Source organism: Condylostylus longicornis, unplaced genomic scaffold, assembly GCF_029603195.1.
Source record: "Condylostylus longicornis isolate FDR11 unplaced genomic scaffold, ASM2960319v2 ptg000006l, whole genome shotgun sequence".
In the NCBI taxonomy this organism is placed as follows: domain Eukaryota; kingdom Metazoa; phylum Arthropoda; class Insecta; order Diptera; family Dolichopodidae; genus Condylostylus; species Condylostylus longicornis.
The window spans coordinates 4,306,228-4,332,356 of record NW_026577975.1 but is presented as its reverse complement, the minus strand read 5'-3'; the positions used below and the strand labels follow the sequence as shown (position 1 = coordinate 4,332,356).

General features: G+C 23.7%; 2 protein-coding genes across 21 annotated transcripts in view; one reads left to right on the top strand and one right to left on the bottom strand.

The window, feature by feature from the left end:
* The window catches only part of LOC129618456 (uncharacterized), a 260,920-nt gene that overhangs the window by 136,551 nt on the left and 98,240 nt on the right, over positions 1-26,129 (top strand). The gene's annotated exons all lie outside the window — the stretch shown is intronic.
* Positions 1-26,129, bottom strand: part of LOC129618459 (uncharacterized) — a 52,757-nt gene that overhangs the window by 7,272 nt on the left and 19,356 nt on the right. Inside the window, exons 4-5 of the mRNA XM_055533232.1 lie at positions 18,114-18,207; positions 11,786-11,906 (exon numbers count right to left, since the gene is read on the bottom strand). Of these exons, the coding sequence (XP_055389207.1) occupies positions 11,786-11,906; positions 18,114-18,207 (215 nt within the window). The remainder of the gene's footprint in view (positions 1-11,785; positions 11,907-18,113; positions 18,208-26,129) is intronic.

Sequence of the window (26,129 nt, the reverse complement as noted above, 5' to 3'; positions counted from 1 at the left end):
CAATCGATACGATACTTTAATATTAATGGGGGATTTTAATGCGAAGGTAGGGAGAGAAGAGCATGTTCTGGATATTGCTGGTAGGTATTCATTGCATGAACTTTGTAACAATAATGGTCAGCGGTTATGCCAGTTCGCAGATGAAATGTCGATGAAAATTAAAAGCACCTCTTTCGAGAGAAAAAACATCTATAAAGGAACATGGAAAATGCCAGGTAGTGGCGTAGTGAATCAAATTGACCATGTATTAATAACAACACGAAAAGCTTCGTCAATAATGGATGTGAGGTCTTGCCGAGGCGCGAATTGCGACAGTGACCACTATCTCGTTAAAGTGATTTTGAGGCAGCGAATATCAAATGTCACAAAACAAAGAGGTAAAAGAAAAACAAAATGGAACACAGCCAAACTTACACAACCCACTACCAAAGAACAGTATCAAGAAAAAATAAAACAATACTTGACTCACAATGTGGGAACCCAACAAAATTCTATCGATAATGTTGCAGAGAACATCGAGAAAGCTATAATATCAGCTGCAACTGAAGTAGTGGGTAAAATACCATCACAACGCAATAGCGAGTGGTTTGATATAGAATGCAAGGCGGCAATCGAAACTAAAAACGAGGCAAGGAAGAAAGTGTTACAAAGGAATACTAGAGCAAATAGAGAACAATACAAACAAAAAAGAATCCTCGCTACTAAAATATGCAGGAAAAAGAAAAAACAAATGCTACAAAGTAAAATTCAAAATATTCAAGAAGAGCACAACAGAAACGATATAGGAAAATTTTATAGGAATGTAAAGAAAATTACAAATGGGTATCAGCCAAGGTTAAATGTTTGCAAGGATAAGGCGGGCAACATGATATCGGACGAAAATGGGGTAATGTCGCGTTGGGTTGAGTATTTCAAAGAATTATTGAACATACCACAAGAAATCCAACAAAATGATGAATACGATATAATGACGGCAGAACCGTTAGATACATTACCAACACTTGACGAAATTAAAACTGCAATCTTTAAACTGAAAAATAATAGGGCACCTGGTGAGGATAATGTAACAGCTGAGCTGTTGAAAATGGGAGGAGACACTCTGCTAAGGAGTCTACATAATTTAATATGTAACATATGGCAGCAGGAACATATTCCCTCAAATTGGAACACAGGTTTAATTTGTCCTATACACAAAAAGGGTGACAAAACAGATTGCAATAATTACCGAGGTATTACATTATTAAATACTATGTACAAAGTCCTATCAAATGTAATTTATGAACGAATAAAACCGCTGGCAGAGGAAATAATCGATGAATACCAATGTGGATTCAGGAACGATAGGTCAACAATAGACCAAATATTTTTATTAAAACAAAGCATGGAGAAATGTTATGAGCATAATGTAAATCTACATATACTCTTCATCGATTATAAACAAGCATTTGATAGCATAGATCGAAAGCAACTGGAAATGGCACTAAAAAGACAAGGTATACCGAAAAAGTTAGTAAATTTAATGATGATGACTATAAAATTTTCAAAAGCAAAAGTGCAATTGCAAGGGCAAACCTCAGGTGCCTTTAATATTGAAACCGGAGTACGACAAGGAGACGCGCTGTCCGCATTAATGTTTAACCTACTTCTGCAGAATGCTTTAGCAAAAATTAATACCGGTGGCCATATTTTTATAAGAACATCGCAAATATTGGCATATGCAGATGATATAGTTATAATTGGAAGAAGTGTCAGTGCAATATGCGAAACTTTTATAGCTATTGAAAAAGAAACATCAAAAGTTGGTCTTAAAATTAACGAAGCCAAAACCAAGTATTTGGAAATGTCTAGGGCACCAAGGCAACAGCTGCAAAATATAACCATCGGCGAATACAATTTCGAAAATGTTACAAGTTTTAACTACCTGGGAACTATAATTCGCAATGACAATAATATGCACTATACGATAAACGACAGAATTCAAGCAGGTAATAGAAGCTATCACGCAAACAAAAAACTATTACATTCAAACATAATATCACGACACACGAAGCTAATTATATATAAAACAATTATACGTCCTGTCGTAACATATAGCAGTGAAACATGGTCAATGACAAATAGTGATATGCAGAGCCTGCGCATATTTGAAAGAAAAATATTAAGAAAAATTTTTAAAGCCAGAAGATTAGAAAATGGTGAATACGAAAGGCGAAGTAATGATGAGTTAGAGCAGCTAATAGAAGGTGAAGACATCGTTAGATTTATAAAATCGCAGAGACTACGGTGGGCAGGACATGTGGCGCGAATGAGCAGTGATAGAGCGCAATACAAAATATTTAACAGCCGGCCGTACCTCAATCGAGCAAGAGGAAGACCAAGAACAAGATGGCTTGACAACGTAGAAAATGACGTTCAAGCACTGAGAATAGACAATTGGAAAGCGGCAGCGCAAGATAGAACTACTTGGAGGCAAATCGTGCAGAAGGCCAAAGCCTACCCCAGGCTGTAGCGCCAAAAGATGATGATGATTTATTAAAATTTATTTCAATTTACTTGTATATGAAAAAAAGATAGAAGATAATCTGTTCCAAAAGCGGAAACCGCTTAGAAAGAACTTATTTTCAATAAAAGAATTTATTTTTAATAAAACGAAAAATATTGCATTTAATCTCTTAAAAATTTTGATACTTTAATTTTATGTCAATAATATGAAAGTAATTTTTAAGAGAGTCGTATTTTTTTAAGAGAACCATAGAAATGGTATTTAAACAAAATAAAAATTATAGCAAAGTTTTATTTGATAACAGTGATCAGTGTAGTGAATTTTTTATGAGTTAGAATATTACTTATTTAAACGGTGTTAAAATATGACTAAAGTAGCTATTTCCTGCATAATTTTCAAATAGAGCCCTAGCAATGAAAGCTATTTATGATAAAGGAAAATTTGTCTTACTGATTTCCTTATGATCTGGTTTTTACTAAAAATTATAACACTTAACCAAATTCTAATACAAAAAATACTGCACGAGAAAAATTAGGGAAAAATTTAGAACCAATTCGCCATAAATATAATGGATTAAATATTTTTCACTCTAAAACATGAAAATATTCGTAATATAAAAATAATAAATAATTATTTTTACAAAAATTATTAAAATTTTAATTTCTACTCCACCATTTTATGATTAAATCAGAAAAATTTCCATAAAAATCATCTTCTGCTTCTTCAAATTAAAAACTAAACCTACATTGAAAATATTTCTTCAGAATTTTTTTTTTCTCTTTATATAGCCCTAGCTATAATATAGTTTTGAATTTTTAATAAAATTTATTTATTTCTAAGAATTCATCGATTATCTTGAAAAATATAAAAATTTTTATAAAAATTATTTACTCGTGCATTTTATAAAATAAATAAATGAAAATTTTTTACGCAAGAATTAATCTCTCTTAAACCAATAAAATTAAAAATTAAATTAAACATTTTATGCAGTGATGAAATTTTAAAAAAATGGGGTAATTTATAAGATTTTCAAATAATTTTCATTTTAATATAGTAAAAATAAATTTAAAGAAATGAGAAAGAAGAATATTTTTCAATATATTTAATTTAAACTATCAGTTAAATCTTGGTTTTTGCTCTGTATATAAGGTTTGATTCAGAAACTTTATCACCAATCAAAATTCTTAAAAAGAAAGCAATTAAAACAAATTTTAATTCAGTAAATTTAAAATTTTTCTTCAATAAATAAAAATTAAAAAATTTGTTTTGGTACCACTCAAATTAAAGGTGGTTTTCAAGTGAGTCTTAAGCGGGTTTTTACAAAACTTAACAGAAAATTTATTATTTGTTAATATTCATTAATAATATTACAAAGAAAACTTGGTAACTGCACCTGATTCAAATTAATTAAATCTATGATTATTTATTCTAAATTTTACTCCAGTTTGGAAAAAAAACATCTCGGATTTACAATTCAATTTCATATTCACCTCATTATATTTAAGGTTAGAACTCTTTCTTTAAAGCAAATAGAATTAGTAAACTTTAAATATTAAAGCAGTAATTAAAATAATAGAAAAAATTCCTATAGCCATAATGATTTTGCATTAATTTATTTTATTTTTATTTCAATTACATTACTTCAAAAATTCAACTTCAACTTTCCAATTTCACAATTTTTGTTTTATTTCATTCTATTGCTTCTTCTCTTCAAATATTATTTTAAGATCAACTGATTTATATTTTCCTATAGTGTCAATTACAGGATATTTTGAAAAATTTTCTACTTGATATACTCAATACATACCCATATATTTTCATTATACCCTTTATAAATTGGTATATGCATGTTATACATATAGCATGACCTTTAATGATTCCCAAATACAAGGTGAACAATTTCAAATAATATACTTGCAAATAAAATGTAAAAATTCTAGTGTATATGACAGAAAATGAAAATGAAGAATACCCGGAAAATGAAAAAAAATTAAATAGAAAATTTCCATATAATAAAAATAATAAAATGGAATAAATTATGTGTAGAATAACAGTACACACATGCATACCCTAATATATTCGTCTTTAATATGAAAATGATTACTCGGTCAAAAATTAGTTTTTTCATTTTTTGTAATTAGTTCCTTATTTTCTTGTTCTTCTAAAGCTTCCATAGTGCCTTGTACGCAATATATATTGTTATATTATATATACATACACATTACATGTTTTATGTAAAAAGACGTAGCATTCATTTGCAAATTAAAAATCTATTTAAATAGGAAAAATGTAATTAATGTTAGAATCTATGTATATGTAATGTACAATTTTCAATGTATACCTAAAATTTATAAAAACAAAAATATTGTACTCAGTATATTTGATGATGTGAATTACAATAAGAACAAGAACAATAATGGTTATGTAAGAATGAAAATGTAATTATCGTTCATATATCGATTTTCATTATACAAACTAAAGAATATTAAAATAAAAAATAATAAAAATTCAATAGAAATAAACAAACCATAAAATTAATTCCATTTTCATTTAGGATACCTAAAAACAAAAGAAAATTCAAAAAATCTATACCCAAAAAACATAAAAATTTTTCTTCTTTTATACAATTCTTGGGCATTATTTTCATCGAATTTGATTCCATTAGAATTCTATAGGGTAAGCAATAATAAGGGTCTTATTTTTATATATGATTTTTCTTACAATATTTTTTTTTCCTTTTTTCAATTTTTGCTGAATTTGGGAAACTATTATATACCCATACTTAATATACTAACCATATGTACAACAAACCACTCATATACATAGAAAAATTGGAGAACGAAAAATATGAAAACTTTGAATAACATCCTTGACATATAAGGTATCATACCTATAATATGTACTATACTATATCCACTTATATTAAAAATTTTAATTGCATTTTAATTAGAAAATTTATTACAAGTACCAAGGTATATATAGATAGAGAGAGAGAGAGATAAAGAGCGACGACAGAGCAATATCGTATATGAAAAAAACAAAAAATTTCCAAAAGAATGATTGCAAGATAATAATTTGCATATTATTAAATATACTATTTTTTGCCATTACGTATGTATGTAATAAAATCTATGGAGATGTCTATGAATTGAATTGGAATTAGAAAATTTTTTATGTAATATTAAATATATGTACTGGCTATACGTAATTTATGTAAGTACGCATACAAATCATACATGTTGTAAAAAGAATAGGTAAATTCATATATGGAGAAATTTCTACGGAAGAAAATTTCTACTTTTAATATCGCATAAATTATGTTATTGAAACCATAAATTATCATTGCCAACTACAGTTTAAGAAAAAACATTACTTACAATTTTGAAGAAATGTTATTTAAATTTTAAAACAAAAATTAATTAAAATTTCTATATGGTTTAGAAAAGTCAATTGAAAATTTGAATTTATCTTTAACCCTTAATCACAGTGCATTCACTTTTATATTGTGCATAGTGTATTTATTTTCACTATTTTTCAGTAAAACGTGATTATTTACATTTATTTATATTATACATAAATTTTAATAGAATCAAAATGTAAGCATAGGAGAAGGAAGGGCAGTTCAGTTTATTATACATTAATATCGTAATATGCTCGCACTGTACTCGTCTCGACCTCTGGTAATTATTTGTCGATTATGTAGTTAGAAATGCACCCAAATTTTTAAATATGCAACCACATTTTTACATTTTACCATTCATCTTATAAAAATTTAGAATTCAACTTAAATAATTATTATAATTAATATTTATATATTCTATAATCAATAATTAACTGTTATATTTTTAGAAAATCATTATTTATATAGGTTATTTCAGTAATTTTAAAATAATTTTCATTAATACACAATCCAATATTGTTCCGATTCACATAATCTTTATTTTCCAATTCATATTTTGAACCGGTTTTAAATGATCGGAGGATTACTTATTATGTTTTATACATATCTAAATATACGAAAATTTACATACAATAAAAAATCTATTTAATTATACAAATTGATAATTAACCTAAATATATAATTGGTTACTTTAGTAGGGCGCACGTTATTTCTTATTTCTGTCTTACATTTTCAATTCGTTAAATTATTTTAAAAACCATTTACAAAAACAAAAATTCCATAGTCATTTAAACATAAAAAGAAAAAAATTAAACTTGCATTGAACCGGCATTTTATATATGGGAATTTTATAAAGTATACGATTAAAAAGGAAAATATAACAAAAAGAAAATTACAAAGTTAAATGGTTAATTATTTTTTTTTTTTTAATTTTTTTTTATGTTATACTCTCTGTTATATATCTAGTTTTTCAGATTTACTTACATACATTCATGAATTGGACTACAAATAATTAGAGTATAGCTTCTTTTTTACACTACCTCTATGTAATTTTAAAAAATTATATCAGTAATAAATATATATAAATATAATACACTCAAGAGATACACTCAAAATTATTTATGAGTAAAATTGAATGATTACTTTACTACGCGCTACAATTAATTTAATAATATAATAGATAATTTGATCTTGTGACATTGAATAAGATTCAAGTGAAATTTTTTATATTATTCTATTTTTAATATATATTCCAAAAAAGAATTTAAAAATATTAATAGAATTTTATTAGAAATAGAATAAATTTTATTAGAAATTTTGTAAATAACTAAAAAAATTGGTAATTTTCCTATCACATCAGCGCATTATAGAGTAGTGTGGCATAAGCATCATGTAAATTATGATTGAAATTGAGTAAAATTTCTTTGAGTGTATACTTACTTATATGAGTGTTAATATAATATAATTGTGTACAATATAAGAATATTTTGGACATATGTCATTTTTATTTTATTTATTATCTTATATATTGTTATATAGTTTTTATAATATTATTTTAATATCATTAGTGGCATGGCACTATTTGTAGAAAAAATTAAATAGAGAAGAAAATCATAAAAACCCGTTGATCTACATTTTCAATATGTACAGATAATATGAGTAATCAAAAAAAAACACAATAAAATAATAAAAATAAAATATTAATCTCTCTCTCTCTCTCTTTTTGGTTCTCCTTGTACCTATCACTTTCCATCTTAGTTCGTTTATTTACTATTTATTTTTCAATCTTACAATTGATTATATACTTTTTTCTCTTAATGCTTCCCTCTCTTTTCGTCCTCCATTAATTTTTCCATAAATTCTTCCTGTTTTTCTTTTCTCACCTCTTCTTTTCTATTACTGTTTCTATTTTGTATTTTTTTTTTTTTTGCCCCATTGCAATTTAATTTATGTTAAACAACTTTTATACAGTCAGTATGTTACTACATACAAATATCAAAATTAAATAAATTGATACAGAAGAAAATACAGAAATCGAGAAGAAAATCGAGTTAGTAAGTGTATAGGAATGAGTATAGCATATAACCAGAAACCAATGTTATAAAGTAATCGAATCGATCATTTCAAATTGCTGTTACGTAATTCAAGCGAAAAGTTGATAATTCACTTTTATTTTCTTTTCTTTTACTTTTCTTTTTCTACACATTTTTTTTTTGTTTGTGATTTTTCTATGTTGCAATAATAAAGCGATATACTCGCAAAAAATAGCAGACAGCATTTTAATAGTTGATTTACTATATAAATTTTTGTTTTTTTTTTTCTTTTCTTGTTACTTACATGTACAAAGCATTGTTAAATGAAATATTGGTTAGTGTACCGTAGTAGATAAATGTCTCAGAATATAATAAATGAATTTGTATATATATGAATATACATATAATTATGCATAATTATTTGAATATACTGTTATTATTTAAGTATTTCTACTGTAAAACTCGATTGATTTAATTACATTTAAATTGTGTTTATGTATGTCAAATTGTCCATATTGTATGATAGTGAATAATATTTTTTTATATGATACAATATGGACAGTAAATAAAAGGGTAATTGTGTACAATATAACTGCACAGACACAATATTAAAAGTTGTTTGAGTCTTGTTATTAACATTTTAGAAATAATATTTTTCTACCATTTAATAGTTAGAAAGGTTTTAAATTAATTTTTTGTTAACAGTTACACTAATGTTTTATTCACCATTCAAAAATGAATGAGAATTGTGCAATGAGAACTAGTTCACATGATAGTTGATTAAATGAAAAAAAAAAACATTTTTTATTAGCTAGTATAACAGATTTTACAATTTATTCACAATTTTTTGAAATTTAATTATGATTAGATTTCGGCGCTTTTAATTTTATTAAATGCTCATAATATATTCTATAAAGCCCCTAAATTTATGCAATATTTCTAAAAATGTTTCACATTTTTTACTAAATTATTCCACTATATTATTGCATATAACAAATATTACAACAAATATTTAGTATTTTAAAGCAACTAGAAAATCTTGTTTAAACTTCCTGTTAATTTTTTGCATTTTCAGAATTTTAATATACAAAATTGCAATATATACAAAAAATGTGGAAGGAAATTAAAAATATTGCACTTTTTTGTTCTTTACCAATTTTCTTTAATTCACAGTACACTGTAAATAACTTTATTTTGTTATGACTAACTAAATAAAAAATAAGTTTAAGAAGACAGGAAATTGAAAATTCGCGTTAACTCAAAGCAATTCATCTTTTAGTTTTTTTGGTTTTGTTTTCTTTTTAGCTCTTCTATTATGGCATTGCAATTAAGATATTACAAAATTTTTACTAACTAAATTCATTCTTTTACAATTTTTACACAAAAAATTTTTGGAATTTATGTCGAGCTTTGAAAAGGTGTGTTCAAAAGTGCAACATAACGTGTAAATTGAATTATTTATAAGAGTAAATTAAATTGTATTTAATGCAAAAAAAATGAACCAAAAAAAGACGAAAAAACAAAATTGATTAAATTGATTTTTCAGTGATTATCAAAAAGAATAAATACATGCATACAAAAATAAAAAGTGTAAAGTGGATGCAAAAAAATTTTTAAATTACTTTTTTTTTGTTGTCTTCATTTTATTCGTAAATTTGTATGGTTTGTATTTTTTTAGTGCACTCATATAAAAACAAGCCAAAATAGACAACTTAATAAATTATATTCGATTGAATAAAATGTGGAACAGAGTGCGGTAGGAAGTCGCCACTCAAAAATAATTTTTTTCAGTTTTTATCATTTTGTCTTTTTTTCATGTTTCATATTATTTTAAATTTATAGTGTTTTTGTCTTTTGTTTTCAAACAAATGGGAAATTTAATTTTTCAAAAATACAAAAAAAAAAGCTTTTAATTTATGCGGTCAATAAATTCAAGAAATATTCCATAAATTAATTATATATTATCTATGTAAACCAGTAATTAATAATGGATAACAACAAATTAATAATAAAGCTGGGAAAGAAATATGACATTCCATTAAGTGCACATTAAATATGAAACAAGAAACAAAGTTATCACACCAAATTGACTAATTTTGCATTTTAAACTCTGATTGTTGACATACCAAAGAATTTTTGGCTAATGGAAAGTCTAAAACAATTTTCATTTGGAATTTCATTTCATTTACAACTTCTGGAAAATATATTTAACATTTTTTCTGAAATTTATGCAGAATTTTTATATGAAATTTCCCGTATATTAAAACTTTGAAAGTGAGGCATTTTTTCCATAAATTTTCCATAAAATCCAATTGAAAATTGTCTTAAATTTTTGACATAATCTTTCATTTTTGACATTTTCATAATCTTACAATTTTTAATATATAGACTATAATATGGGAAATCAAAAAATGATATTTCAAAAGAAAATGTCTTTAGAATGGATCTTCTTCCTTTGAACCATTCAGAAAACCAAAAACTAGAAATTCAGCAGCATAATTGCAAAAATTTTGACGCTAAAATCAATTTTGTCTCCATTTTTTGTATCACAGTCGCTAATTAAATTTAATTCACTAAATGACTAAAACTAATTTTGCGGTTTAAAATAATAAATTTGTTCTTAATTATTGTTATACAATTTATTATTCAGAAGTTTTAATTCAAAAAATAATGAATGAAGGCTATAATTAAAAATTACAATAATTGTAAAATTTGTTTTAAAACACACACAAAAATTAAATGAATATTTCTGAAAATGACAAATATAATGGCATTTGTATACCGAAAATTGAAATACAACAAGCAATTTTTGCAATTGAAAATTGAAACAACATGCAATTTTAATAGTACTAAATTTAATAATGTATTGAATTTTCCAAAAATTTACTTACACAATATTATACATAAATAAATGAATTGGTCCAATCAAATTCATTGGTTCGTGACATTAAAAACCGCATATTATGTCACAACTTATTCTCATTCATTTCTAGTTTATAACCATAATTGATTTTCTATTCAAAATTATAATATAACTTATAACAAAATTAATTTTAATTTTATATAACATTTATAATAAAATAAATTGAAAATTGAAAATTATTTTTTATGAATATTCCTATTCAATTATAAAAATTTTTTGATATTTAATTGTTATTGGTAGAAATGAATTTTTATCATTTTTAGAAAAAATTGTTGAAAATTTCGAATCTGCACGGTTTAATTTCTATAGTTTCTATTGAATTATATTCTATTTCTATTGAAATAACATGAAAAGAGGAAGAAATTTGTTCTACTTTCTAATAAAAATTAAAAAAATTTGGAAAACCCAAGATGTTCTTATAAGAAATTTGCGAGAGTGTTTTGCTAAAATAGGTACTTTTGGAATATCATAAAAGTTTTCATTCATTCAAATTAAATTTTCAAGAATTTTAATATCTTTAATAGCAATATTTATAGAATTTATTAAAGCAGAATTTATAGAAATTCATGAAATCACAATATGAAAATAATTAATTAATATACAAGTTCGTTTTACAATAAAGAAACAAAATCTGCTTAAATTTAAAATTTTCATTCCTAAAAAATTATTTTTACCAGAATGGCATTTTAAATTAACAAAAAAAAACAAAAATTTGTATTTGTTCCTTGATTATTTTGTAGAACAACAATTAAATAACACCACGTTTCAATATCATATACATATATATACATACGCAAATACTTAATCATAAAATACACACACAATATCATACAACACTTTTAAATATTCATGTACTTTATATAATAAAAACCAAAAAACAAAACTAAAATAAAATAAAATGAAAAAAAATAATGTTAAACACTTACCCTATTGTGGAACCCACGTCCAACACGTTCTGCTTTTACCCAAAGCTGCCATTCACCAGTTTTTCCATTCCATGATGAACAAACATGATGCCATTTTCTCATTTTAAGAGGATAATTTAATCTATACATATATAAAAATTTATTTATATGTATATGTAAAATATAAATAGAAATAAAATAAATTAATATAATGTGTAAGTTATTTATGTACATGTATATATATACATATACATATATTGTTTAAATATAAATATAAATTGGAATGGTTTTAATGTTTTTATATACAAAATAAAAATAAGTGAGGTAGAAAAAGCATTACAAAAACAAAAACCTACTACATTATTTAATATACAAATTTTTATATAAAAGTATATTTTATAACAGTTTATACTCTGAGGACATTATATATACATTATAGTTTAAAGGTTATTATTAATTTATTCCTCGATTTAAAAAAGAGACTTGAGACAATAATGAGTTTACAAAGCAAGGTTGTCATACACTCTTGAAAATACTCTCTATACTTATATAAAGATGAGTTTTCTCTCGCATAATAATTAAAAAAAAAAACAAATGATTCTCTTAAACTTTTATGTTTCCACTAAAATTATAATGTGTAAATGCGAAGAAATCTATTTTTATACATTTTCAAACTTACTTTTTAGTTTTTCATATTCTGCAGCTATTTTTATTGGCTATTGACATAAATTGCAGAATTATATAAAAATTTTTGGTTTCTAATATAGAAAGAGACATTATATGAATTCTCCTTAGATTTCTTATGGAAAGAATGGGCCGTATTAATAAACGTTTAAGTTTATTTCATAAAAATGAGCTGACAATGTTACAGAAAATTTACAAAAACACAACAAATTTTTGACCCAGACCTTTTTAAAATATTTTCTGACATTTTTAATAAGCATTAATTATTTATTATAAATAAAAAAATCGAATTCATTTGTTTAAAATATTATCACCCTATGATGACCAGAACAACTTTCTACTTTTTTTCTCTTCCTCACATTTGCGTTTATGCGTCTTTGTTTATACGATATAGGGTTTATTTATCATTATACATTTTCTATTATTCAACTATATCATAGTTGAATAATATTTTTGAATTGAATCAACAATAATATGTGAACTGTATATATAGCATTTCTCATACAAAAATAATATTAAAATAAAATTTTAAAGGTTTTATACGGTCAATGGATAAAATAATGCATTAAAAATATCAACATTTAATCTTATATATATAGAATTAAAAATCCCTACAGGTTAATGCATTTTATATCGATTTATGCATGTATTTGTGTTCTGCAATAGATTTTTTTTGTATAATAAAATGGGGATGATTCTTTTAGATGATTTTTAATTGCAATTTATGCTAAAAATAACATCGATTTTGTTCTTATTTTTTATTTCATTTATATACTCATAAAACCCATACTATTGGCATAAATAAACGAGTACGTGGAACTAATATTTATTCTCATTTATATATGCGTTTATTCTATTCACATAGCTCAGATTATGATATGAGTATAAATAGGGATTGGAATGAAATCGGGTTAAAATAATGTAGTTTGCAAACTAGCACATTTCTATTATTCAATTTCTATTAACAAGATTATAGAAATTAGCAAACCAAATAATTCAATTAAAACTACTCTTTCTGTTTAAAAAATCAAATTCGTTTTGTTTAAATTGCTTGCGCGGAAAATTTGTAACCCTAACAATTTCAACGAAATAAGCAATATGCGTAATAATTTCAGGAATGACAAAAAATTTTTATTAATGAAACAAAATCTTTATGTGTATCAAAAAAAACAAAAATTATAATAAAAAAAATTCTTTTAATTTTCCTGGGTTCCGAAGAAAAAAAAACTGATAATATTTTATTTTCCCATTTTATTATAGGAAAGAAAGGTTTTATCTTAAAGCATTTTGTAGAATTTGAAAACTCATGATAGTTTTAAAAATTTCCGGAAATTTTTAAAAAATTTCCTTTTCAATGCCTCCAAAAGCAGCTTAAATTACGTTCAAAAGATTAAGGTGCTTCTTAGAAATTTGTTTGCGTACATAAATTTTCTTAAAATTTTAATATATTTTTAAAAATATTTCTTAAAGAATTGAACACTTCGTAGAGAGAAATAGGCACACAACTGGACAGACAATCTTTAAATCTTTGACAAGCATATATTTTCAATTCTTTTTTTTCTAGTTTGCTTAAAATGGAAAATACGTGAAGAAAAATAACATTGTAAATACTTCTACTTTGTATTTTCAAATTAATTTTTGATATCTTAAGCCTATAATGTACTTAATTTACAATTATTTGAATAAAATTTTTCCATGTTACATCGAGAATTTGTGTTATGTATTTAAAAAAAAAAAACTCTGTTGCATAAACATTGCAGTTTATCATAAACTGCAATGTTTATGCAACATAAACATTATTTATGCAGCGGAAAATCAGGCTTCTGTTAAAATTTTCAAAAATGAATATTTTATGAATATTTTCTGAATATTTTTCTAAATATTATGTGTAGATACTTGTCTAATTTACTCAGAAAATTTTGAGGATAATTGCAGTTTGTTATATGAAATTGTAATTATCCTTAAGACAATAAGGAAATTTATATTTCCCTTTATATCGGAATTGTAATAATACCGTGTCAGGACACAATTCAGCAACTTGCATTTATAATCTGAATTCTGCATTATACATACTATTATTGCATTTCCAATCTCAGGATTTATTTACTGGTTTTAAATGCTGTCCAGTGAGATTATAAACAATATGGTTATTTAAATTTTTATAAAAGAAAATTGAAAATTTTTTCTGTAATTCTCATACCAGCAGTTTATTAATATAATAATAAAATTAAATTACAACAAAATTAAATTTATAATAATAAATAATCGAATATTGTTTTTCTTATTACATCTAAACATTAATTAAATTTAAGAAGCTGAAATCATTGCAATTCCATTATACAGAGATTTTTTTTTATTGTAAATATATACATTAGGTAAGGCCAACACAAAATAATAACAAAATATTTTGACATACCCAAAAACAGAAAATAAAAATATCATTTTTAAATTCTCAATTCACAATTCCCTGCTTGACCTTTTTTTTTCTCTTACTGTTTTTGGTTTCTTTATTTCTACCTACACTTGATATTTTATTCCGGTTGTTTATTTTGCTTGTTTTTGTTATTCTTTATACTCAGAGAGTCCTTGAGAGAATAAACTAAACAAAGTGAATAACTTTTTTGTTTTTCTGACATATTTTTGCAATAACCCATCATCATATTTTTTTCACATTTTCATCTTGTTTATTTTTTTTTTGTTGCTTTTTTCCACTCTTTTCCACTGTTTATTTACTTACCCATTACTTATATTTTTCACAAACATAACATTAAAAATCCACTATGTTTAAAGGAAAAATCCTTATAAAACAATGACAGCATTTTTTACTCAATAAACGCTTTTGGACAGAAAGTTTTTCGTGTTTTTGAAAACCGAAACAAAAAAAAAAGAAAATTTTTTTAATGTCTTGTTTTTGATGTTTTTCTCTACCCTCTCTCTATATATATATGTGTGTATTAATTTTGTTAGGTAAAAAACAAAAATTCGTCGTAATTACGCTCTCATCCAAAAGTGATTTTAAGAGAAACAAAAAAAAAATGCCATAAAAGCGAAAATTATTTTTTTTTTTTAATGTTGTTCTAGATAAAAAAAAAAAGGAATAATTGTTTAAGTGCAGCTGCTTAAATATTATTTTTAATTTTTTTTTTGCCATTTTTTAAAGGATCTTGTAAATTCTTTTCAGGTGTACTTTTTTTAATGGTTAAAAGAAAGACAAATTAGTACAGGAACAAGAGTTTTAGTGTAAAGAATTTTAAAAAAATTTCATTTTTTAAAAGTGTGTAAGAGCACTTTGTTATAAATTAATTCTAATGGCGGACACTGACTCAAAACAACGGACGTGTAATTCTAAAATAAGCCTTTTTAAAAACCATTTTGTTCGATTTTCGTACAATTAGTTCCAAGATGCATTCGATAACAAACACGCTACAAAATCTCATCATATCAAATTTAATACCAAATTTTCAATGTTTGAAAATCTCATTTTTCACCTTTATTATTTTTTTAAATTTAATTTCCAAAATTTTTACTATTCCCATTATAAATCAATTTTTTTATTTAATTTGGATTATTCTTGTATCTACCTTTCGGAATGCACACATTAACTTTAATAAAAACTTTACCCATAATTTTTACTTAAAAATTGGGGAAAAAAATAAATTTGAAATTCAATAAAAATTTTTTCAACAATTATTTCTATTGTTCTATTTTAAATCATTGATCTGTTCTGCATATTATTCTCTATATATAGGAAACCCAAAAACTTTATTTTTTTTACCACAAGTACTAATTTTATTTAAGGTGAGAAATTTAAAAATTGTGTTGAAAATAATTTTAATTGCAGTAAAAAAAAAAAAACTTTTAATTTGGAAAAAAAGAAAAGTTGGAATCATTTTAAAATCATTAAAAGTTTTATTGGCTAGAGACTGGTAGTTTTTCCCTTTTTTGTTTTTTATTTTTGGTTTTGTTAGTTTTTTTTTTTATATAATATGTGGTTAATTAACATGATATTAAAAAGTTTAAATAGTAGTAAAGATTTGCAATGAAAGCAATGTTGTAATAGTATAATTAGCATTGTTAGAAATTAGTTTTGATGATCTTTTCAAAAAGAAGAAAAATTTTTTTTTGGAAAATTGCTAAAAAACAAGATTTGTTCAACAATTCATACGAGATTAGAATTTTTTATTGCAATTTTAAATAATTGTACAGTGATTATATTTGATGAAGTATTTAAAAAATTTTTTGATTCTATTAAAGTGGAAAAATAGTAACTAGCTTTTAAATTTTAGGTAACTCATTTTCTTAGAAAAAATTTTTTTATCTCAATTACACCCTTTCATGTTATAACCTTCTCAAATTTTGCAAAATTTCAATTTTCATAATTTTATTTTTTCGAATTTGAAATTCCCTTCTCGAAATTTCTTTAAAAACAAAACGGTCGCCTCTTTAGATGTCGAGTTCGATAATTATGTTAATGCTTGCTTTAATTTTTATTATCATGCGAAAAGTATGCATTTTTTCATCCGAGAAATATGCATTTTTTTTTTATTCGAAAAGTATGTATTCTTTATGATATTTGTTACAATATACAAATTTTAGTATATGAGTGGGAAAATAAGTATTCTACTCTTATAAATCATTGGTTTGAACAGAATTTTTTATATTAAATAACTGTTTCATGAAATTTTCACAATTTTTTATTTAAATTGTAAATTAATCGAATTTTATTAATTAAATTTTAAAAACATAATTATTACTTCTCAAAAATTTTTCTCATCAATTTTTATTAATTAACAATATTTTTACATTTTCAATTCTCAACGATAATGTATAGCAATTTCGAAACAAGAACTATTTCTTCCAATATTTCATAAAATCTTATTAAACATTTTACAAACAAAAAACGAAATGAAATGAAGAACAAGAAAAATTAAAAAAATTAACATAAGATTTTTGTATTTATTTTTCTCTGTTACTTTTCCACTTTTCCAAAGTTAAAAGCATTTTTCCACATCAAAAAGAAGAAAGAAAAAAAAAAAAAAACAAAAATTATTTAACAAAAAAATGTTTACACTTTCAAAGGAACCATATTAAATACATACATACATAATATACTACATATTTTTATATACACCAGCAAGCACAACATGTAAGAAAAAAAAAACATGTTAAAAACATTTACAGTTATCATAAATTTTACTTTAATTTTCATACTACAAAAAAAAATATCTACATATTTATTTATTTATACAAGTATTAGGAAAAATAAAAGCAAAAAAAAAAATAAACCATTATACAACAGGATATGGACAATGGACATCAAGGTCATTTCATTTAAATATTACAGCTAAAAATCTGTTAAACAAAGTCCTTGATCCTTTCACAATTTAATATAGTCGAATATTTTCATTACGTACATATTTTTTTACACTTGTATTTGTATACTCGTGTTTCTAAATTCGTATAACTCACCATCATTCATTCATACATACATACATACATACATAAGTAAACTTACATACAAATAAAATTTTTTGTAAAATATTTTCCTTTAAATATTTTCTAAAAATTTAGTCCTCTGTTATTTCTATTTTATACACCGATAGTGTGTATGTATATGCTTTGAACATAAAATTCAGAAAAAAAAAATAAAAAATTCTAAACTCACCTGAAAATTTGTTGTCCATGTATGGCCATTGAAATATAACTTGAACCTTTAGCATTTGCAACCCACAATTGAATCTCACGAGGTTCTCCGTCAACTGAAAATTTTTTGTTTTTTTTGGAAAGAAAGCACAAAAAAAAAAATAATTATTTAATAAAGAAAAGTAGAGAATAAAAAATACAAAATTTATTTCAATAGATTTTCATGGTTTGTTAAATAAAAAAAAAACAATTCATATAGATGGCGTAATATATTGCGGTTCAAAAAATTTTATAATTTAGTTGCCAAACACAAAGTGGTTTTATGTATAATGCAACAAGATTATCATGCTTAGAAACACTCTATATAAATTTATTATTAATGCTATACAAATTGTATAAATAGTTTATGATTTTTTAATGATTTACGTAAAGAGAATAGAAAAATTATGACATTCTTTTTATAACAATTTTTTAATAAAATTTCAATGATTTGTAACCCCCCCCCCCGTTATACTCGTATTAGAATTAACTGTGCGAAAAAAAAATTTTATTAATAATTGGCCACATTTTGTACTTATTTGTGAAATGGCATTCATTAAGGACATTATTAATAAAATATTTTTAAAATTTCAAAATGTTATTTCTATAGTTTTATCAAATCGTTAAGCACTTCCAATAAATTATTGTAAAAAACAATCCAAAGCTACATTTTCATTATTTAATTGAATATAAATCAATGAGTATGAGAGCACAAATAAATCATGAAATATTTATTAACTTACGTAACGTTATTATTAACATAAGTGTTCAAAAACTTACAATATTTCGACAAATTCCTTTGATAATATTTCGAAATAATATGTACATATCTAAGTTCCTATATAAAATGAATGTATGTATACCAATATAATAATTTATAATAAAAATTATTTTGATCCCTATACAATATTTTTTCTATTAACATCTAAATTTTTCGTACACATATATTGGTTAAACTCTTTTATATTAATGTCACATTAAATTTGAACAATATGTTCGTATTTTTGTGGTTCATAAAATTATAACAAATCATGTATAATATATTATAATTATATAATGTTATTTTGTACAAAACAGTTAAATTTTTTTTTTTATATTGAAAACCACGTAGCAATCAGAATTTATTCATATCACATTTTTTGATATTTTTCTTATATTAAATTCTCGTAATTCTACGTAATGTGTACGTATAGTTCGTTTTAGGATCAAATATTTTTATATAATTATTTCGTAATACGTTACATGAAATATAATTTTGTATTATGAAATTTATTTTCGAATTTAATGTTTGCTTCTGAATACAATTTTATTTTATAAATTAATATTTTATAGAATATTCGAAATTCAAACATTATTTATTTGGCACAAAAACTTACATCGTGTACTTAGTACAAAAATAAATTTAAAATTTTTTATTCCGAAAGGGAAATCTTTAATTTATTTGTAATATTTAATGTAGGTACGTAATGGCAATGCAGAATATTATTGTTTTAAACTTATTTCGCTCATTTAATTCTAAATATACAAGTAACAGCACAATTATTAAATGTGTTCAAAAATTTTATTTCAAACTTATTTTATTTTATTTCTGTTTGTGTGAGTTATAAAGCTGTGGTGCTTTAGTCGATTCCAACAATTCAAATTTGTTCTTTTTTACGACGAATTACGTAGCTATAGTACGGCCAATAATCGCATATATTACTCAAATTTATGGAATTCATTCAAAAAAAAATATTTTTTTCTTGTCCTACAATTCTTTAGGATTAATTATTCTCTAAAATGCAATTAGAATTGACTACTTTGATTCCAAACCTTACAAAAAAAACCTCATATTTCAAATATTATTTTTTCTATAATATTTCGTAAACAGTAAAATTAATCATTCCTATCCAAGCACGAAAATCATATACTTACAAAATCTAAACTAAATTTCATGATTACATCAAAGAATTATTTTAAAATTCCCAGAACCTTGGTTAATTATTCCAAATTTTTACTATACAGTTAATTTTCGATTAAAATAAAATACAAATTGTTATAAGCACAATGAAAAATCAACAGAAAATTAAATTTAAATTGGGCAAAAATTTTTTAATTTTTTGGTTTTTTGTGCAACTTAAAAAATAATTTTCATTTTTTATAATTTTAATTTTCTTTCAACTATCTACCTACTACTGCGGTCAATATTTATTTTGTGTATAGGTTTATTGTAACGTGATTGCAATTTATATCCAAGTATTTAGTTCAAATTTTTCGTTTCCTTTCATTTTCTGTTAATAAAAATGATGATTTTTGTCTTTTATACAAAATACAAGTTTTTGTTTTTTTTTTTGTTTTTTATTGCGGCTATCAACCATGAAATAATTTTTTGGCTACTCTCTGTCAAGATTAACAAATAATAAAAAAATTTTTTTTTTAAATTTATTAAAAAGAAAAAATTTCTTAAATTGCTATAAGAAAAAAATCTGTTGTGGTCAGCGCATAACCGACCGCAATGTGTATTGTCCAGTTTAGTTAAAATGTTAGAGAAGATAATGAAAATGCATTTTAAATACTTCTTTCAAATTTTAAGGACGCTAGTATAGCTTTAGTTATCATGCCTAGAAAAATGCCAATTTAGCTAATAGCAATACTTTAAAAGGTTTGTCAGTTGCTTCAATTATCAAACAAAACCAAATATTAAACTTGAATGGAATGGGTTGATTATCTTCTTATTAATGATCAAAAATGTAAAATTAGCCCCCACTAAAGATCCAATTCACCAGACTTGGCATATTAAAAAATTGAACAAACCATTTCACCTTCAAAGTATATTCATACATAATATTTCACCAAATTTTGTTCAGCCGAATTTGAGAAACAGATACACAGACATACCGACATCTCTTTAAAAATAGTTTATATACCTTCCCTTCAGTATGGAGAAACCTATTTCTGCCAATTACTGCACATGTGAAATTTAGTGCCATCACATAACCTCCCTTACTGTATGCACTGCGGTCGGTAAAAAATTGTTGCTTTTTGAGCTCAAATTTATTGAAATGTAACGAAAATGTGCAAGTAACAAAGAATATATAAAAACAAAAAACAATAGGTAACAAAACAAAAACTTAATTGCCATTAAATTTGTTAAAAAAAAAAGAAATAATTTTTTAAGGTTATGAAAAAATTTAATAAATATTGTTGAAAAAAAAAACAGATAAAAATAAAAATAGTAAATTTTTTTACAAATTTTAAAAATCCATGTGAATTTTTTCCCTTCATTGGAATAATTTTAATAATTTTGAAGAAAAAAATAATTACTGTTATTTCTATAGTCGATTTTAGTAAATGTGAAAAATTGAAAAACAAAAAAAATTTTTATTGCAATTTTATAGAAGAAAGCGTGCATTTTTTAAAGTGACAAAATCCAAAACTTGTGTTACTGAATATAAGTGACGAATTTAGAGACATGATGCAAAATTTTGCTGTCTGTCTAAGCACAAGTAATGCCACAGGGAAATTTAATAAGGCGACAACACAGTTAAAATCACCGGAGCAATGCTACCAACTACCTTATCGAATGAATTTTTAATAGTTGTTAATGCACGTTGTTCATTGTTGTTTATTCGATATTGTGCCAGTTACGATTTTTTTATTAATTATACAAAAATATGGCTTTCTCTAATATTGCGCTTTCTGAACTTAAATTAAATCTTATATTCTGCCATATCTAATATCAACATTTTTCTATATAAATTTATTGTATACTAAAACTATACATATGGGATACTTCATCTATATTTTCATGAAAATCAATATCAACAAAAGTAGAAAAATTGAGAAATTTTTGAAACTCTTCAAGAATAACATTTATAATTTAGTAGAGAACAATATTAATTATGTTAAGTTCCACCAACTTTAACAACAAACTTAACTATTTCTAATTTAAAACTTTAAATTTAAAACTTATTTAAATAATTCTAAATGATGGTTAAAATTCACCCTAAAGTAAATATTTTCGAAATCTTTAAAATATTTTACATTTAAATTTTAAGCATAACAATTAATTTATAATACAAACAATTTACCATGATTTAATTCACATTGATAACAATCTCAACATTTTATTAAAATATATTTAATTTTCATAACATAGCAAATAGTATATATATAATAAATAGTGCATAATAAGGATTTTAAGAATTTTTGCTAACAAAAATATTTTCAAGAAATTTTTGATTTTCATTTTATTATATAAAATATTCAAATATGTACTATACATTAATTATACAAATATCTCAACATTTGCATAAACTTTTCATATCTGGAATATGAAATCCATGAAAATATATATACTTAGTCCAATATAATGATAAATTGGCTACCAATCTTAATCTATTAACGTTAATATTGAAGGTAGATATTTTAACAGGTGAATCGCAAAACAAATTAACATATAATATATCTTAATCTTTCTTCCTTGTTCTATTAGAATACACGTCAGAAAGATAGAATAGCAATACTATTCGAAAATAAATTATTGAAATAAGAAATACTTTTAGTAAGTACTATATATGAAGAGAAAATTTCCGACCGTATAACATTACAACACATTTAATGCAATTATTAATACAAACCATCAATATTTTAACCATATATTCACACACATCTTACAAATATAAGATATTATATGAGTATATACAAGTACATTATATATAACAAGTTTATATTTGCTCAAAGAACTACATATTGTATGCTTTATACATGAATAAAATGCTTGTCAGGAGGGACTGTTTGTGTATATTTTTGTATTATTCAAAAAAAAAAAAAAAATTACTTTTATATTTTCAGTTTCTTATGTATACAAATTATTTAATTCATGAATTTTCCAAGTTTTTTCCTTGAAAATCATCACATTTACGACATATATAATTGTATGTAATTCATCTAATCTGAAATTCACTTAAGTTAAGAGGGACTTCACTATTTATTCATATATATATAATTATATATATATGTATATATTATGCATAACATAATATAGATATATGTATATAAATATAAAGTATATACTTGAATATTATAGCATAAGTATGTTGTACTAGTTACTATACTATATAATATTTATGTATAACACTCGTACCATATATTCAAGGATAAATTATTGCTGTTAAAGATAGTTGACCCAGTTGTAGAATATTTTTCTCTCTCTGTTAATTTTTTTTTTCATATCTTCCTTTTTTTTCTGACTATATTTTTATGACTTTCATTCTAATACTCTTCTTTTCCTTTTTCTTGTGCTACTATATAATCTTAAAATTTAAGTATAGTTAAAACTAAGAAAATGTAGGTAATAAAATATATTTTTTTCTTATTTTTACCATTTTCTTTGAAAATTGATTTTAATTTTTTTCTAACATAACTTTTAACTTCTTCAAATATAAATCAGTATCAAAGATTTTCTTATATATACACTTTACTCCTACCAATGTGTTTAAAATAAATTTCTTTGAATTAAAAAAAATTATATATGTAGTTATATAAGAGGGATCGCATTATACATAATAGCTTTGGTAAAAATTGTAATATTTTTCATCATTTCAACGTAATCATTATCATTTTATCATCATTATGATCATCCCTATATTATTACGTGTACATAATATGATGTTAAAACCAATAAATTAACAAACTGACGTCTGTTATACAGTAAATGTATTTAAAGCGACAAGACGTGTTGTATTAATGTTGTTGAAAATTATTGAAATATGTGATAAAAATATATGAAAAAATATTGAAGAAACTATAATTATTTTTATAGTTTTAATAATGAATGAGTTAAATGAGAGTTTTGTATGAGATATACATAGGTGTAATTTTATTTTTCTTGTTATTCAAATAAATTATATAATTTGACGATTTCATATGCTGCACTGACATTTTTCCGATTTTATGGTTCTGAGTACTTATTGTTAATTAATTTGAAAATTTTTATTTATTATTAAATAAATTTATATCGAATACCCTACATAACTACATACTATACGTTCTGTGACCTAATTTTTTTATTATAATCTAATCATAGATTATTTAATAATAAATTGCGGCTATGAATAATAATATGCAATTAATTATTTTCTAGTCTTGAAGAACAAATATTAATTAAATTAAATTATTACTAAAGAACACAATAATTATTATTATCAAAAAAAAATTTGGTATATTAATTAAATTATTAAAATTTAAAGAAAATTTGGCTTATATTCTGTAATTGAACAACTAATAACACGTAATTACTTCTTATGAATTCACTAATATAAGTATAAATGTGTACATGTAGATATATCTAAGTGATACAAGCAGATATCTCTTATTGTGATTTGTTTGATGAATTAACCGATTGTGATATTCAATTTCTAAATTCAAATTCAATTTTAAAAATTAAAGCACCCGTTGTAAATTGCGTTTTATTCATCGAATTTTTAATAATTAATATTGAATTCAACATTTCATATTGAAAAAAATTTTAATATTTAATATTAAATTCATCATATTAACTAACAAATTGATTCTCATTATTTTTATATAAATTTTAAATACCATAATATCATAATTACGATGATTAAAACTTCAACAACTTAATAGAAAAATAAATTTATACAAAAATGATTAAAATTTAATAATTTATACATTATGTTTGAAAAAGGTAACATGACTGACTTCTCTCTATTAGTCACAATGTTACTATTCAACATTTTATTTAATAAACATACCTATGACATGTAAATTTGATAAACGACAAATTAAGTAAAATGAAAATTACATACTTATATAATATTATTGAAAGAGAAGAGTAACGAACGGTATTTACTCAGCAGAATTTTTTCCAATTTCGTTAAAGAAGGAGAAGAAAAAATAACAAAATATTAAATATAAAATTTAAATATACGTACAAAAAAAAACAAGTGTGAATTTATAGCTTTTTTATTTATTTTTTACTCTTTATTTATGTTGCCTTTACATTTTAATGCATGGTTCTGGTGGTGGTGCTAGTGTAGATTCATCAAATAAAAAAAAATAGCAAATAAACAACCAATTTCAATCAAATCAATCAAATTTTTTTTTTTTTTCATTTTTTTTTCCTTTTACATATTATTACAAAATACTTACACATATACTATCAAAAATTATTAGTAGTATGTATATATAAAAATGTGGAGGGCGCTTTTATGCTGACACTGTAAAATTTTTTCGTTTCTGCTTTTTTACTTTGAAAAAATTTAATAAAAAAGAATTTTCCAAAGGAAAAATGAGAAAAATAACTTATATACGACAATGTCAAAGTATAAAATAGCACATAAAATAGAGAAAAAAAAAAGCAAAAAAAAAAGCTGAACGCAAACAGAAAAAAAAAATTAATATGATGCGACAAGAACCACTTACTTTATATGTGTATAGAAAGCAAATAAACAGCAAGCAGCATAATAATCGTGTATGTTCTAAGAAAAAAGAACGGCAAAGAGTACTTTTCGTTATAATATGTATACTAGTATGTGAAATTTGTATAACATTATAAATGCAATAAATAATTTATAACATAAATTTTATATGAGCTTTTTTATACTGCACTCTTGTTATGATGATTTTTTATTTGTTTTTCTAAAAAAATGTTTAGAATTGCAATATAAATTTTTTTCAAAAATATCGAAGAAATAAATTTTCGATTCTTCGGATAAGTAAATGCAAATTTAGTTGAGATGAAACAAATTCATAAATTTGTACTATAAATAAAAATTGCATACTTTTAGGGCAAATTCATATGTTAACGTTTTATCCTAAATTTGTAGATGTGTAAAATCGGGGTAACAGTGCACAGCGACCACGTATAAGAATTAAATTTGCCCTCCCTCTGAGTGCAGGGCATTGTCTTTAGCATCCGCTCGAAACCTACCCTCCTGAAGAGCTCGAGTACTCTGTCAGGCCCTGAAGATCGCAACTCTGCCACCGTGAGGGCAAA